A 17,859-nucleotide genomic window follows, 5' to 3' on the forward strand; every position below is an offset into this window, starting at 1 on the left:
ACTACCCTTTCCCCACTATGTTTCTCCCTTTCCCACACCTAACCTTCTTCCTCTCCCTTGCTAGCCTTGCTCTTTCTGTCCTCTCTATCCATTTGCCATATATTTCCCCCCTCCCCATCAGCTTCTAGCCTCCATCTCTCTTCGGCACAACCACTCACTTTTGCGTGGGTTAGCTCACTTTTGACAAAGCGGTCCCCAACAGCAACCATTATATGGCTAACCACACTCACTGTGGCAGCCATTTTATGATTGCATCCTCGTTAAGCTTTGGAATTTCCAAATGTGGCCAAGGCTGGAAACACACAGATGGAGAACTGGAAAGTATCCAACATGCTGATTCAGCCAATCCCATACCTTCAAGCTACAGAGGGACTTCTGTCCCCATTTGTCCTGACACCAGTTAAGAGATCAGTAGGGTCAATACAAAACACTACAGGAAAAACTGCTCTTTTTCATCTCTGGATGTTGCTGTTACTTCTCACACTTCAGGTTTTGGGCCATATCATGCAGTCAGCCATGTGACAGGCAGCTGTCATTTGGATATTTTCCATACACAAATATGGCCGTGTTATATGCTGTTCTTTGAACCAATGTCAGCTACTAGTGGCCCTTGGTCACACAGAGGACATTTCATCCCTTACAAACTGTTTTCCATCCCTCCATTTCTTTGCAAGCCCATACAGAAGGGAGTGCAGAACCTCTTTAAGAGTGGGATTTAATTTCTGAGGTACTTTCAGGGCTGCCTCCAAAGACAGAGAGAAAACTACTAGCACGTTTTAGCTTAAAGTTCTTACTGCTAGCAGCTGAGCCTTAGGAGAGGCGTTTAGTAGGTGGGAACTGACTGCACAAAGTTAGGAAACTACGAAATGGTAAAATTGGGGTAGCCCTCTGGCTGGATTGGGCCCCTTGGCCTGAGGTTCTTCAATTTACCATATAGGATAGAAAAGATAGATGGATCTCAGGAAAAACCAGGAAGGAAACAAGGTGCAAGAAACAGTGAGGTGTGGCAGTAGACAAGATGGAATCTAAAGACAGCTTTGCTGAAATATCGTCTCAGCACAATCCTGGGTCTCCTTGGGCTATTCACTATCAGCCTAATCTATAGGACTGCTCTGAATCTACACTATAGGACTTCAGGGGCAGGGGGCATACCATGCACACTTCCCCAAGGTTCTTGAAAGATGGGAAGAACAGGGCACCAAATCAAGGTATTTTCTTTACCTATGGTATTTAAGTGCCGATTTTCAACTATAATTGTTTTTAAAGTGGTTCACTGTGAATAGCAATCATGTGTGCAAGGGATTTGGAAGTGGAAGCATAGCCTCAGTGACTTGCTGGACATCACATCTAGGTACATCTTTGCCAGGAAGGTGGGACTAGACCACTGCAAGCCCTCCAACAAATGCTCTATATTTGTAACTGCAGGAGTACAGAATAATTCTCTGGCTGCACGTACTCTCCCGAAATATTACACAGGGTTTAGCCAGTGCTAGAAGCCATGACAACACAATCCCTCCTGCCCCACCTACAACTTTTGTCACTTTTGCTTAGGTAAAAGCAACACTTTAATGTTTATAGAACTTATAAGTCAAGCAAAATGAGTTGGCTACACTGGTCCCATAAACAAATGTGTAAATTGAAGCCTTGGTATGTTGACTCAAAAAAGCAAGCCAGCAAGCTTAGGGCCAAGAATGGATAGACTCAGAACAGAACACACAAAGAAATGATGCTATCCTTAGCATGAATTACCAACCTAAAACACAGCATGCTTCAGAGACCTCTTAAGACGCTTGCTTAACAAAAAAAAGTGAAAAGATGCTACCTACTTTTCTGCCTCTCTCGCTGTCTGGGAGGTAACAATGACGAGGGAATCCTCGGGCAGTGAAGCTCTTCCCAGGATTTGGGTGCTCTGGCCCCTGGAGACAGACAGAATGACAAAATATATTCAAAGGAATTTCATGAGGCAAGAATGACTCCAATATTCTTTAAGCACCATGCTGTCCATTGGAGAGTCAATGAACTCCCCCAAATTCCCAAAACCATGGCCTGTCTCTCCTTGATCTGTTCTTGCATTTGCAAACACTATTCATTTTGCATAAACACAAAAACTGTGCAAAAGGAAACCCGAAGTAGCACACGTTTTCCCCACAGATTAAAGTGTGGCTGATTTAAAAAGTTGTGAATGTCAAGGAAGTTGTGCATTTTCCTTTGATTTTTTTTTTTTTTTTTTGAGAAATACTGTATCTTTCAAGTCGACATTTTATGAGTGTAAATGCCAGTTCAGGAATTTGCAAACATTTTTAGAGAAATCATATTTGGGATTGCCAATGCAGCTTTTTTGAATGATTTATGATTTTGAAGTGAAATTCTCAAAATTCCTAGTGGGGAAGCCAAGGACTGTAGAGTCTGTTCAAGAGCTCCACCTACAGCGCCTCCTGCTTCTTCCCTGTTGCCTTTCTGAGTTGCAACCATGGGCCCATTATCCAGACTCGCACCTGGATCCCTGGTGGGATGTTGTAGATTATTCGGATGGTTTTACAGTCAAAGTGTCCAGGCAATGAATGAGGAATTAGGTGATACTCCATCTTTCCAGGAGGTTGGGTGCCAGTCTTTACCCCATAGATGGTTTTGCAGGTTGGACATTGTAAACTCCCATCCTAAAAGCAAAATTGACAAATAGTAAGACTAGGCCATCTTTTCAGAACAGCACAAGATGAAAAGACAATAGTCTGACATTAACTGATACTACTTCCATGCACACAGGGCATCAGTGATAGTGAAAACATCACTCTTCAGCAAAGTACAAAACATTTTACATCCTCATCCATCTCCAAGTGGAGAAATGCAAGCACACAAAGCAGGGTAAGAGGCCAAGTTGCTCCCCTCCCCATGCTTGCATCTAACTGCTGTAAGACTCCTTCAGATGACGATTGAGAACCATTTCATTTTGTGGCCACAAACCCAGGTCTACCTTGGATTGCCCTATTCCATAAAAGTTGCAGTGAATCACAGCTCCCTGGGGAGCATATACCCAGATGATACATGTGTTTGTAGAATTGCAGATCTGCATGCTCTTTTAAATTGTATTCCTATGAGGTGGAGACAGAAAAAGTCACTTTCCAGAGAGACCCCTACTTCAAGGCTGGAAGGCTAGAGACCAGCCATCTATCATTTACTATCTAATGACCTTAATGATCTTACTTTATTTGAAGGTATCTCTTACAGTAATCAGCTTCATATAGTGGCATTTGTAGACACATTGACTGTTTATATTAATGTATAAGTTTGAAACAGGACTGTGAAATCCTTCCTCTTCCCCTTCCTTTTTTTTAATGGCATCATAAATTACTGTGAATGGATATGCTTTCACCTTATGTGCTTCCTCTTTTCCTCCCTTTTCTGTTGCTTTTCCTCTCTTTTTTTGGTTGTTTCAAATGATGTGCAGGTTTGCAAACAAAAGAATATAGGAAGATGCCTTACATCAAGTCAGACTATTTGGCCACCTAGGACACGGTTTACTCTGATCAGGCTCATTCATTTGTTCATTTTCCAGTGTGTCATATGCCATCCTCTGTCAGCAAGCCCCTTCTGCATTCTATAAAGAGCAAACAGGCCAATCTTTATAGAAAAGTACAGAAACAAATCTGACATCAGACATGGAAATATTCAGAAAACAGTGGGAGAACACTTCAGCCTCCCAGGAAGGGAACCAATCGTAAAGCAGTCACTGTGGAGCAAAGAACTTCAAAAGGAGATTAAAGAGAGAGACTACTCAGAATTCATCAACAGGTCCAATTCTATCGCCAGGAGCCTGAACTGAGATAAAGGATTTTCTAAATCATACTACATGCAATAATTGGTTTACCTAATGCCTGCAAGTTTGTATTCAGCAGTATTTATACTGTGACCAACCATTATTAATATCAACGCTGCCATTGCTTTCTGCATTTACTTTCGGCTTTTTCTGTTTACAATTCTTTCTGCCACTGTATGTACTGAACATTAACCTGAAAGTCTCCATAACACTACATGCATCTGATGAAAATGACCATAGTCCATGAAAGGTTATGCCACAATAAATGTGTAGACTTTAAGGTGCCACAAGCCTCTGCTGTTGACTAGCAATGGCTCTCCAAGATCTTCAAAAGAGATCTTTTCCACAACCTGCTGCATGCTTTTTATCTTTTTTAGCATACAACAGAGATACTTTCAAAAAAGACAATGTGTGAAGCACTCTTAAGCTCCAGTATTTTAATGAGCTGGGCTGGAGGAACAACAGCCAAGAAATGGGGAGAAGAAATGGTGTCACTTCAACAGTGGCATTCCCAGAAACTTCAGGTATTTGGCAGTGCTTTGAACTTCGCTAAGAAGAGGAAGACTTTTTCACTAGCATAGTCAAACCCAAGGGAAAATGTCAGAGCTGCTGGGTTACCAAGGGTAAAGTATTCCTTTTAAAACTCAGCACCAAGAAAAGCTGGATGCTATAATTAATAAATTATGCATATTTGCTCTGATTTGCATAATTTATTATGTTTCTGCTAGCCAAAAGAGAAGAACAAAGAACTATACAGTCCCCTGAGGCTCCATCCTCAAATCACTGCAGGTCAAATCAAGTTAGTCCCTTTTGGCTTCCAAGAATGACCCTTCCTTAGATTGCTTTATCTCCACAGACATAAGGCTCAGAAACGTGTTTCTGAAAAGTAAAAACAAAAAGCAAAGTTCTCCAGAGGCCTAAATTAGGCCATCATAGATGGTAAACAGAACCACTGGCTTTGACTCGTTAAGGAAGAAAACAAAGGAGATAGTGAGATGACTTACGGATGACTTATGGAGATCATCTCTTGTGATCATCTCCCATCTCTAACCACATGGCGGCTGCCTCTTGCCATGTCCCTGCTCCCTTTTTCAAATGGTTAAGCAAATGCATCACAAAGAAGTGTAATGGACAGATATTGCAAATGTGGCAATGGACTTACCGCATGGACAGGTATTACAAATGTGGTAATCTTCTCCCTATCACTGCAGCCCTCATGGGGAGGCAGACACTGTGTGTATGATGTGTATTTATAGGCTGCTTTTTGACCCAACACAGCACATAATCATATTAAAAATACAGTAAAACTACCACGTAAGTTAAAAATGGGCAACCTAATATGCAATTACTGTTCAGCCAGAGAACCAGATTTTTTAAAGCCCTCAACAACTCCAGAAGAGCAAGTTCACCAATGATTAATCCTGTCTGAACAAAACAGTGTTCATCAGAATCTGAGAGTCATGTGGAAGAAGCCAATGGACTTCCCAAAGCACCAAAAACGAGAAGACCCTGTCCTGTGTACCCACCTTCAGTCAGCGATGCCAAGTGTAGCGTATGGGTGGGGAGGATCATGTGGGGAGGGTTTGTCAGATTCTTTTCTATGGAGGCCTGGTTCACATCGTTTACAGAGGAAAGGCTCCCTGATGTGAATTTTCCCTGCAGTACAGTAAGGAAGATTTATGGGAGAGCTGTCCCCCTACACACACACTCTCTTTCTCCCCAGACACATACTGAGATCACGATGGGAGTGCTTTGAATCTGAAGTCTGCTGTGCCATGCCAAAACCTGCAGGGAAAAGTAATCTAATGGGGACTTTCTAGTTCATCAGTACTTCAAACAGTCTGCCCTGTGAAATACCAAAGCAGTTATTCACTCCTGAGTAGAAATCACTGCGTGTCCACCCAAGATGGTGGGTTACCTGCCCACCTCTGCCATCCTCTTCCCATGACACACCTTGTTCCCATTGTTGTACATGGCCACAAGGCAGTGGAGGTGATACATGTGGCCACACTTGGAGAGCTTGCCCACCAGATCTGGCTTGATGGCTGGCTGAGGCCCCTTGTAGCCTGAAGGAGCAGAGAGGCGTTCCATGCAGATAGTACAGTCCTAAAAGAGGGAGCGAGTAGGAGACAGTGATACATGGACCAAAAAACTTTGCATGCACAGAAAAGCAGTCTGAACGAAAACCAAGCTACAGTGGCTGAAACTCTTGCCAGTATAAGGTCCTCCTTGGAGACACTGAAATAAATCTGCATACATAAACCTTGTCACTCCCTCCTTCAACTCCCATTACTCTACAACTCAGGGGTAGGCAACCTGTAGCTCTGCAGATGCTTTGGCCTACAATTCCTACCGGCCTACCTTTCCTAGCACAGCCAATGTTGAGGAGTTGGAGGTCAAACTGTCTGGAGGATAGTTTGACTGTACCCCACCTGCCATTCAGATTTCCAGTGATGCAGTAGTCTCCTCATGTGCCTGGTATGTAATGAAACTTCAAAGAGCAGAGGAAGTTGCCCTTTAAGCCCAGTCTTGTCTACTCTGCCTGGAAATGGCTTTTCTTTCTCCCTTTTAGGGCCTTCCTCAAAATCATCTTCTTCAGCCAAGTTGCCACAAAAACTACCAGGACTGTACCTGCACCTCCACCAAAGCTCCCCTGTTCGGTCTTCATCCACTGCTTTTTTGTCAGTTCATGGCCTCTTTCCCTGCCCAGATCACATTTCCGCAGCTGGACAGAGTCAGAGTCACTTCTGTATTCTGAGCCATGCGCAGCACACCATCCATGCTAGACAAATGTTTTGCAGCAGTAGCAACAGCTGTACTAAGGCTAGGACAGTGGCTGCTCCATCCTAAAACAACACTCTGCACTGGAGCAAACAGATGTCCGCACCCAGAACATCTCAAGTCTCACTTCTGAGCCCAGCTCTTGAGCTACTATACTCCACTGGCTTCAACAAACACAGATACGCAATATACAAAGAAACAGACTCACCTCATCTGGAGGATGGCGCACCTTCTGCAAGTATTTTTTCAATACCTCCTCAGGGGTTTTACCTGGAAAAAAGGAACATATGAGAGGTTCACCCAGTTGCAGGCAACATTTCTGAAAGCATTCAGTGGGGTAAAAGAAAAGGCAAGAAATGACTCAGAGCCCCTTCGAAACGTCAAGTTGCCTTCCCCTGACTTGTGTTTGTCTCTTTTCTTTCCAACTCGTTTTGAACTACTTGCTTTGCACATACTGCCCTGGTTTGTGAACAGCTTAAGCCACAGTGGCTTGCCTGAATTTGTGGCATGTGCCAGGCATGATTTCTACAATTCCCAAGGCCCAGTTTGTCATTTTGTCTAAACCTGGACACTATGGCTTGATGGAGAGAGAAACAAAACTCAAATAACTCATAAGCTGCTTGGGTTCTTTGAAGGATTTTTCCTCAAACAAGCCACAGAACCAGGTTTAGACAACACAGCAAGCTGCAATCAGGCAGCTGATTATGCAAAATGTACCCAGCACAAGAAACTGACAAACAAGGGGTTGTAATGGGTTGAAAAAAGCAGAATCAGAAACAATGGTTTGAAGTGGGCTTGAATTTTGTAAACCAGTCTCTGATATAGTTTGATGTGATGTCTTCATTGATGAAGTATAGTTGGGGCTGTCTGTCTGCAAAAGCCTCTGTACTATAGAGGTGGGAGTGCTAACAAGACAGAAAAATGGATTAAAAAGGACAGAGCCACTCTTGCTAATCTTTTCCTAAGCTCACCCTCACCTTGACACTCAAATCAGCCCACAACTCAGCCTTTGCTAATTTATTTTATTTACTTACTCTATTTCTACATCAGTCAAACCCCAAAGTTCTCTGGGCAGTTCACAAAAGTTGGAACCCCAAAATACAACTTGATAAAATACAAAGCCTTTAGATGTGTAAAACTGAATAAAAAACCTGAGTTAATGCCAGCAACAGCATCTAAAAACGCCACCATACATTTGAAAACAAAATGTTACGATTATGTGTGTCCGTCACTCCCTCCCAGGGATATTATGGGATTCCTGAAAAAGTCTGCTTGCAGTTTGTGACCACAGTCCAGAGGTGGGCTAAGCAATTCTCCTGAATAATCTCCCTGTCTCGATTCCTTTCTGTGATGGCAGGAGGACCTGCTGCCTCTGTTGCTTCCACCCAGATCTCTCATATATCTAAGGACAGGCAAGCCAAGGCTTTGTCTGACATGGAAATAAGGTTCCTTGAAGACAGGTAGGCAAGCAAGGGTGCTCAGGAGGCAATTCAGCAGGCAAGGCTAACATTCACTGAGCAGCTGGCAGAGAAGTGCTATACAAGATCTTTTGGCCAGTGCGAAGAAAAAACCCAGTGCTCTGAAGAAAAATTGTCAATGCCCTCAACAACAAACAAAAACAGCCACTGCAAAGGGAGAATCCATATACAAATATGAATTTTACCATATGCTTTTAACATTGAAATGGCAGCCTGTATTTTAAATAGCTAAACAAAAACAGGCTATACACATTTTAAATAAATAAGAACATGAATGAGAGTTTGGAGACTGAACCTTGGCCCTTTATTAAAAGCTGTCCCCTTCCTCAAAAACAGGAAAGATGTAATCTCCTGTCGCACTGTAATCAGCAGCATGCTATAGCAGGTGAGACACAGGAAGTCAAGCAAGATCACTGCACAGACAGCTCTTGTTTCTCAGTTCCAAGTGGTATCAGGACAGCACTGGGTTGCAGACATCTCCATGGGAAATGGGATCAAGAATGGGGGACAAGTACCGCCTTGCTCTTCATCATGGCCGCCTGGCAGAAAGCTGCTTGAGTGGGCATTGGGCTGGGGACTATCCCAGCAGCAGTGAGAAAGGAATGAGCAGGCAATCAGCTGAGCAGCAGGGCTGCCAAATGGGGACCATCAGCTTTACTCTTCCCACTTTCCTGCATACATAAGGGGCTTCTTTCAGCCACACATAGAGGAGGGCCCAGCTCCATTTGCAGCGCTGCCCACCTGAGATCAGGCACCACTCCTTGTCTCCACTGGTTCCAAGGTGCTCAATCAGCTCCCTCATCCTCTCCTCTGCACTTCAGGGCCTGAGCCCTGTTTGCACAGCAGAGACTGCTTAACATCTGCAGTGATCCAAACTCTGCTTGTGATCATGGCTGTCAAAGAAGGGAGCTGTTCTTCCATGCAGTCCCTCCTGGGAGGGCTGAGATGGTGGGAGGAAGTAAAGTTACCACAGTGAGCCTGATCGTCTGTCAGGCACGTCCACACAAAAAATGCAAAGTGTGGAAACCACCCAGGGTTATTTGTCATGCTGCGTGAGCACAGCTATTGTCCATGTATGGAGTCCTCAATTTATTCTATGGAAACCTCTCAAGGAGGACTAAAAAAATGCAACCCTTGGCTGTACTCTGGCGTTGCATCCCATTTATTTACTGACTGCATTTATAGACCACCAACCAAGGTAATTAACAAGAACAATAAACAAATATAAACATAATAAAGCATTAAAAGCAACTCTGAAAACCCTATTTAAAAAGCCAAGCTGGAATGAGGTCTCTTGACCTCCTTCCTAAACACAGAGACAAGTGGGAACCAGTTGTAATTCTGCAGGGAGCGTATTTCACAGCTTTTGAGCAACACAGGGAAAAGGGCTTTCCCACATATTTGACGAGCAGACCACCACACCCCAAATTCAGCTACAGTATTTACGCCAAGAACCCTTGTTATGATTCCGGGTAAGTAACTCAGCATCGTCACATTTGTCTCACTCTATGCCAAGGTGATGAGACAAGTGGCACTGATACAGCAGGTGGAGGGAGGGAAGACCAAAAGGCTTGATCATGACTCAGTGGTAGAGCACGTGCCTTGCCCAAAGAGCCCATGTTCAATTCCCAGCACCTCCAGCTGCGGCTCGGAAGGGCTCCTCCCTGAACCCCTGCACAGCTGTTCCCGCCAGCCAGTGTTGGTGATACACTAGCTGCTTCAGTATAGGCAAAGGCAAGAGAGGCAAACCAGCAACAGTTCAAGTAACCGTGCTGGTCAATCACACCCTATAGACCAACAGCAAACTCGATGCTTTTCCCCAAAATGAATCTTTATATAGTCAGAACAGCCTGTCCGTGGACAAGAGTGGGGTTTCAGCAGATTTTGGGGGATGCAAGGTTTTTGGAAGCACTGGGAATGTTTAGGAAAAAGCATTAGGTAGTCTGTGAGGCATGCACAGTGGTCAGACAGTGCTGACTCACTGATGAAGGGGGAAGAATGGAATGGAGCCATCTGGGAAAGGACATAACTGGTGGGAACTCCAAGCACAGCATACTTCCATACTTTGTTGCAGATTCCCCTCCTTTAACCCATTGACTTTACTTCTCAAACTTCTTTGCCTCAGAGCACTGAAGAACTTAATCATTTGCCATGTTTTTTTGGTATATTCCACCGAGTTTACTATGCAATGCCTTTTTTTTTTGGCCTTAGACTGTAAGCTCCAGTTCCTGATACCTTTAGATAATATTATAATGTTGGAAGGGGAGGAGGTATACTGAGGTTTTAACTTAATAGGTTTGCAATCACTTAACGTGGCTGTGGCTATGATTAACTGCAGCCAGGCCATACATGTGCTTACTCGGAAGCTCTACTGTGACCACTTGATGTCTACTGTGACCTGATGGACTCTGTGCAGGACAGCAGCCCTAAACTGGCCATCTGAGCAAACTCAGCAGAAGAGTGTAACACTCTTAGCAAGAGGACTTTTGCTTCAAGGGATTCAAGGCTGATCTGGAAACACAACCCACTGACCTGGGAGTAATTTGCCTTCAGTACCTGATGTGTGAGACTGTCTAGGATCAAGGTGAGGAAAATGCACTCAGCACATGCCCTGAAGATGTATATATTCTCAATTCATATTTCAAGACTAAGTATAGGCAGTGATAACAGATGGCAGTGTTCAGCCATAGAGATCTCTGCACAATGAATGCTGTGGTTATTGGCCACACAAAGGACACTGGGAACACATCTGCCTTTTGTTGGCATTATACTGAGAAGGAAGATGTGTGGGAATAGAGAACGTGTCCCCCTGGGCCTAATGTCTGTGTGTGTGCCTTCTTTACAGGTGCACGATGGGCACCAGTGAAACTGGTCAGACTTCTGGCTTCCTCTCTCCTGTGCATGGCATGGAAACATAGATTGTTACCTGTCAGGCAGATGTGAGATACTCTGGAGAAAAGACAATAATGAAAGGGAAATGCCATACCAGATAGGGAATGCAGTAATGTAAGTCTGTGAGGGTTGGGTTGGGAAATTATGAGGGGGTGGAGGATGTGTGCAAGTCAACAGCAGGGAACATGTGTTAGGAAATGCAGCAGATGGGAATCATCCAAAAGGTTCTGGAAGAACATTGTTGGATATCTGCCATCATTTCTGGCCATCAACAGATGCAGCCGTACAATGATATGAGACAAAACAGTTGGGGTAGGAAGGGTGTGGTGAAAGGGGGCAAAATTATGCTACAGAACGGGGTCCCTGTCCCTTTGGGGCCAATGGGTACATATTGACACTACTGAGCAGACAATGTGGCCAGTACAACAAAATAGTTGTCATGAAGACCTGACTAGTCACAAATGAATAGTGACTTGCCAAAGAAACTCAATACAAGGCCCCAAGTATCAAGCCAAATGCTGGATATTATTAAACTATTTCCCAGAAAGAAAACTGCTGACATGAGATAAATCCCTCATACAAACATGCTCAGGCAACACACATATCTACTCTCCCTGGCCCAGAATTAAAACAATGACAATACCCTCCCAGTTTCTCAGGACAGTATGTGCTGCACCAGTCCCAGAACCTGATGGACTGCCCCCCCTCAACACCCCAGTAAAAACTAACCAGGCAGAAGATGATCACTTTCTCTTTGCTTTTTAAGGAAGTTTGGCTGGGAACACTAGAAATGGGCTTCCAGGATATGGCTTCCAAGGAAAGTGGTTGAGGCCCCATCAGTGAGGGTGTTCAAGGAAAGATTGGACAATCACATGTTGGGGATTACATGAGCGGAGCCAGCTGGAGCCGGGGGTCAGACTTGGTGGCCCAGGAGGACCCTTCTGACTCGATTTTCCCCCTACGTTTCTATGTTCCATCTCCTGCTGCTCTCTCCTCGTCCTTTCACTTACGAAGGCTGCCTCCCACATGGTAAAAAGGAAATGAAAAACAAAGGCTGGTGGTTGATACGCAGAGCTTGGCTGCCCCCACCACCATCACCAAAAAGCTCAGGAGGGACAAGTGGTCTTGGGGCTGCCAAATAAGGCATCTGGGTATCTGTGTCAGAGACCTCAGCTTTAAAACCATATATGGTGACTCTTACAACTAAGAGATGAAGGTGAAGCAGAAGGGAATAGATTGTTGAATGGTTCCTGCAAAGAATAAACTATGTGACCTGCCAAGCCAAATGCTGCCATTAAGATCTCTGAGTAGGCAATTCCTCCATCTGTCCCCCCTCCAGAAGCAGCCAGCCAGTGATGAAACAGCAGTACACATGATTTCACTGGGCCAGAATGTGTGAGCATCCAGAGATACTAGCAGGAGTTGAGCTGGAGGAGGGCATGGTCTGAGTGCAGGCTTTATGCAGCAAGCAAAATCATCATCTGGAGTCTCAAACCATGGCTTAGCTTCTAACAACAGTTAATACAAACCTCAGTTCAGTATGACATCTGAACGGAGTTATTTTCTGCAATGCACCTGGTAAAGATTGACATGGGAAGATCTGAGATATTTCAGACTCTTTAAAGGCTGCAGTGGCCTTGTTGCCCTCCAGATGCATGACTCTACATCTAATAAAGACAGATAAAAAGCAGGGGCATGGAGACACTCTCCATTCTTACCTTTCTTAGTCTGTTTTTTGGTGGTCTTGCGGCAAGTATTGGAGATCCCCGGGATGGATTTGATCTCGCTCTTGCTGACTGGAGGGGGATGCAGAACCAGCTTTGGGGGTCGCGTGAGGCACACAGGCAGCCCTGCAGCACTCATAAGGATCCCTGTGATTCCTGGGTGGAACAGAGGAGGCATTTGAGAAAGCCATTCCTCCTTGCCAGTACAAGGCCTCCCTGCTAACTCTCCACACATTGCATGCCTGCAGTGGAAGACCGTGCCTCTTCACCTACCACCTCTCTTATGCCAGAATCATTTGGCAACAAGATAAACACCTTTATCAACTGGAGACAACTCTGCAAAGCACACCAAATTTCCTGCTTGTAGTACCCTAATGTTGAGGACTAAGCTTCACCCACTGGGGCTTTCCCATTTGTGCGCTGAGTTGGCAAGACGGCCTCTTGGTCAGTTCCAAATAATAGCACAAAACAACAAGGCCAGAAATGAAGGGTGATAAGCTTCAGATCTAGGGGTGTTTTCCCCAATCTAGTGCCTTCCAGATGTGTTGGACTACAAAGACTGGAAGATGATGGTAGCTGCAGTCTAACATTTGAATTGCAAGGTGGCGGGGCTGATATAGATCCTACCCTCACAGATCAACAACTTCCTCTGAATGTTTCTAGTGACATAACTCCTATCCTTTCCCTATGCCAACTTGGCATATTTTATTCACTCTGAATAAGCATTCGACTCAGAACTCGTAGCTCTTCTGTGTTCTGATACAATCCCTCTGAAGCCTTTCAGTGTGCCCCAGGTGAGCTTCCCAGGTGTTCCTCATTCAGATCAAGCAACAGTCACAAGCTATTCACAACTGCTCTGGTCCCCCAGTGACTCTGCTTCTCTTACCTGCCAGTGCTGGGTTAACTGGACTAGAGCCATTGAGGTTTTTCACTGGAACTGTAGGGACCCTGTGAGGAAAGAAATTGGGCTTTTTAGTCCTTTCTACAGAACAAAACTGCACAGCTGTGAAAAGAAGAGTCCTTGAGAACTAAGCAAACATGGAAGGTACCTAGGCCCACATTTCAAAGGACACATCAAAATCCCTCTGAAGAATAGAGTTGAAAGCAATGCAAGGACAATAGTAATTATGCATTGCATCTTCCACATATACTACACTGGGAGAGGAGGAAGGTTCTCTGCAAATTTAAATAATACCCAGAGCGGTTTCTGTTAAGCCTCCAAACTGACAAAAAGCAGTGTGTTCCCACTAAACTAGCCTGGCAGGTTACATCCCTGCCTTTGGCTGCTACTAGCCTGAGGCACAAACACACTCCCTGGCAGAACAAGGCAATCCAGTCTGGGAGAGGCAAGCAAGTTTCTGAAAGAAGGGTGTGTGCTGGAAACAAGACAACAGGTTCGGTGAAAAGCCACATCTGGGGCTGTGACAAGCACATGATTCCTTAAAAGCTTATGTGCAAAGAGTTGGGAGGAAGGTCAGTCGGGCACTGGGTGTGTTCTTCCACCCATGATGGTCTTCTGACTGCCAAAATAGCAGATAAGATCAGTTACTGAATTTGTCCCTGACAGCGACTACAGCAGCACATGTGAACGATCCTCACAGTTCCTGCTTTTCCCAGAAATGGTTCCTCTGCTTTCCCAGAAATGATTCCAGTTTAATGATGAAGTTTTGTACAAGTTAAACTTTGTGTCCTGAGATAGGATATTATTTACCTCAAGCATGCATCTTAGCTGAGCCTCTGTACCAACTAGCAACTGTACCATATCATCATCAAATGTGTGTACCTGAAGAGGAGAGAAGCTTGCCAGAGTATGTGTCACCAAGTTCTGGCTATGTGTTGATATCGGAGTTGGAGGTATGTGGGAGATGATAAAGGGACAGTTTCCCTACAGTATCGGTACACACCGATTTCTCCATTCATGCATATAATTATGCATAAAGAAGTGGCTGTTAACCATGTCAAGATGTGCAAAGGGATCTTTAAAAAAGCTTGAAAAGAAAGGTTTAAAAGATTCTTTGACTGAGAGACAGAAAGATTCCTCACACCGTGTTTGATGGCAGAAAAAGTACCTAGAGCATAAAGAATAAAAAATGGGGTTGTGATAAGAAAAAAGTACAGTCCCACAAGCCACCCTTAGAACATGAGCTGCTCCTTCAATTTATATTCAAGAAGACAGTCAGGGGACTGCACAAACTATGGACCCAGTCAGCCATGCAAGGCCAACAAACGCCAAGCCAGTCAAAAGACTCTTGCATGCGCTGGACTGTTATGAGTCACCTGGTCAAACCCTGACAAAGTTTCAAATACTGGAGTGCCATTTGCCAACCAGGAGCATATGTCTTTTAAAAGTGAACACTCCTGACTTTGCCCCTGAGACAAAAACGGGAAGTGCAGCCATTATGGAGGCATCTGGGCTAGAGGATCAATGAAGGATGCATGAGATGACTAGGCCTGAAGTACAGACAGAGCAGGGAACCTTTCTAGCTGGACAATAGTTGCCGTAGTGACAGACCAAGACTTATTGGGAGACAAGAGCCTCCTCTAATCTAAAGACAGAGGCATTTCCCCGCCTTCCCATTCGCTAGCCCTCTTCTCACTGCTCCTTTCTCCAGCTCTTTAAAAACCTTGGTTGTGTCTCCACGTTATTCACAGGGCCTTTTGTTCCTCGAAACATCGCCTTGGCCCCTTCCTCCCTTGCTGGAGAAAGTCTTTTGGAAGGGTCATGGGCAGGGAGGGGGGGAGCAGCAAGTGACAGAAGGCCGATGGCAAAGTCAGACAAAGGGGAAGAAACACGCTAATTAGATGGCCAAGAAAGAGTGTTTTGGTCAGGGTTACTGAGGATGGAGTGCCTTCCAGATCAGGCAGAAGCCATGAAAAGCTTTCTAAAGGCCCTCTGATAGGAACTATCCGCAGATCTGAAGGGTAGAGAAAAAGAATGTTTCAATTCCTCATTAAAATTCAAAAGGGGTTTGCAGGCCTCCCCATTTTATGGTTAAAGGGGTCTGTGGTATTTGCTGAAAGCAAAGGAGGATGGGGCTGAAAGAAGTTGATGTCAGTGAGAGGTGGTCTTAGCTCTTCATCAGGAATTTCCTATCATCCTGGCTGTTTCAGCTGCATATATCAATCAGCCACACAGCTCTGTTAGAGCCACGCCTTGCTCTGGGTCAGGGAATGTGTGGACCTCCAGAAGATATTGGTGGATTGCAACTCCCATCGCTCCCCTAGCCAGCACAGCCAATGATGAGAGATGATGGGAGCTATAATTTAACAACACTTTCTAGAGGCCAACAAACTTCCCACCCTTGCCCTAGATACTCCGTCACATGAACTGGTATTTCTATTCTAAAACCTACTGAGATGACTCATTCATATTCACCACGCGTCAGAAGTCAGTTCCTTTCTCCTCACCCCAAAAGCAGCAAAAACACAAAAGTTCTTTTAAATCTCAAACTCAGACTTTAAATAAAGCGGTTCAGGGTAGTTTCTGAGTTCATCTACTGAAAAATCCTTTCTCAACACTGAACAGGAGTTGGGACTTGGCTTGCCGTAAACATGATACGTCTTTTTAACATCAGTCATGAACTGGTTTACTTCATTATTTGTCTACAGCAACCCAGTAAGAGGCTGGCAACAGATGGTCACCTCAATCAGTGAAACTATCAGCGTGAAAGAACATGCCCTGAAGAACAGAGAGGTTCTCTTCTATCATGATGCAAGAACGTTCTGTATTAAAACAACATGGACCACGTGTGCCTCAAGTCTCCTATGACCCTCTTGGTGTTCCAATCTGACCCTCTGAGGTTCTCCAAATGCCCATCTCTCCTTTCCCCCAATTGCTGGGTAGTTTCCAATTTGCTGTCTTTTGTTTCCATTTTTTTCCCCATTCTAAGAGGTTAAATGCCTCCCTTGAAGCTTAGCTACTGGCAATTAAGAGCTTTAAGCCAAAATATTTTGGCGTATTGGCCCATCCCCTTTTGCCTCCAGCCCTGCCCATCAATGGAATACAGCTCCAAATGCTTCTCTGAAATGACATTTGGCCCTTGGGCTGGAAGACGCTGAGCACCCCTGGCCTAGGCAAGAGAAAAGAGCATGACTTACCCTGAGGCAATCAGCACACGGGACTGTGCAATGGCCAGACGCTGCAGGTTGGTCCGGTTCAGTGTATTAAGGCTGGCCCGAGTTGCCTTGCCATTGGCACTGGGAGGGCTGGCAGGGGAGCTGGTGGTGGTGAGGGCTGGTGTGCTGGCCGCCTGCCTCCGGGCCACCTGAGATGCCAGCGTCTTCAAGGAGCTGCGCATCGTGGTTGTTCCATCCTGGGGCTTGTGAACAGATGCTGGGGTGGGGAGTTTGGTACTACCGGCAAGGGAGATGGCTTTGCGGGACAGTGGAGATGGTTGTAGCTGCTGCTGCTGCTGCTGCTGGAGCTGCTGCTGGCTTGCAGTAGCTCCAGTCCCTCCATTGCTGCCTGCCGCGACTGTTGCCTTGATGCTCATCACAAGGAGGCACTGCGGACAAGTGCAGGCGGGAGGAGGCGGTGTGCTGGCCACACCGGGGCTTGCTGGCCATGACTGGGATTTTGGCAAAGTACCAGTGACCATTGGGTAGACCATGTCAAGGCGGCGGCGGACACGGCGTTTGCGCTGCGTCTGGCGGTTAATCTGCCCCATCGTGCTGAAGTCGATGATGTAACAAAAGCCAATGGAAGTGAGATCGATCCAGGGATGCTGTTTCTCAAAGGCATGCTGGATGGTGATACCCACCTCCATGTCATACGGTGTCCAGGTGCCATTGTCATTCTCCCACTCCCAAACCACGCCCTTTCCTGGGGCTGAGGATGGGCCATAATAGCTGCGCCGCACGGGGCGAATGGTGCCTGGGAGGAAGAGAATCAAAGGTACTAAGAGGAAGGAAGTCAAATATAGCTCTGAGCCACAGGAACATACACGGGTAGTTCTGCAGGGAAATGGATCTTTACCAAATGAGCTCCAGCCAATGAAGGGAGCACTGGTATAGCACAATGGCTATGAATCCCAGGCTGAAATGTCACATCATTCACAGGCAAACTCATTTTTCTCAGCATCAGCTCCCCACCTGCAATATGGGGACAATATTAATAGCCTACCTTACAGGGCTGCTGATGCAAAGAACACAGTGTTGTGCTAAGGTATGC

The 17,859-nt window shown here is 45.4% G+C and overlaps 1 protein-coding gene across 1 annotated transcript in view; it reads right to left on the bottom strand.

The window, feature by feature from the left end:
- DTX4 (deltex E3 ubiquitin ligase 4) overlaps nucleotides 1-17,859 on the bottom strand; it is a 39,317-nt gene that overhangs the window by 4,761 nt on the left and 16,697 nt on the right. The window contains exons 2-8 of the mRNA XM_044420788.1: nucleotides 16,788-17,562; nucleotides 13,576-13,637; nucleotides 12,684-12,845; nucleotides 6,804-6,865; nucleotides 5,768-5,920; nucleotides 2,496-2,657; nucleotides 1,827-1,916 (exon numbers count right to left, since the gene is read on the bottom strand). Coding sequence (XP_044276723.1) covers nucleotides 1,827-1,916; nucleotides 2,496-2,657; nucleotides 5,768-5,920; nucleotides 6,804-6,865; nucleotides 12,684-12,845; nucleotides 13,576-13,637; nucleotides 16,788-17,562 — 1,466 coding nt within the window. The remainder of the gene's footprint in view (nucleotides 1-1,826; nucleotides 1,917-2,495; nucleotides 2,658-5,767; nucleotides 5,921-6,803; nucleotides 6,866-12,683; nucleotides 12,846-13,575; nucleotides 13,638-16,787; nucleotides 17,563-17,859) is intronic.

Source organism: Varanus komodoensis, unplaced genomic scaffold, assembly GCF_004798865.1.
Source record: "Varanus komodoensis strain SLA01 unplaced genomic scaffold, ASM479886v1 scaffold110, whole genome shotgun sequence".
NCBI lineage: Eukaryota > Metazoa > Chordata > Lepidosauria > Squamata > Varanidae > Varanus > Varanus komodoensis.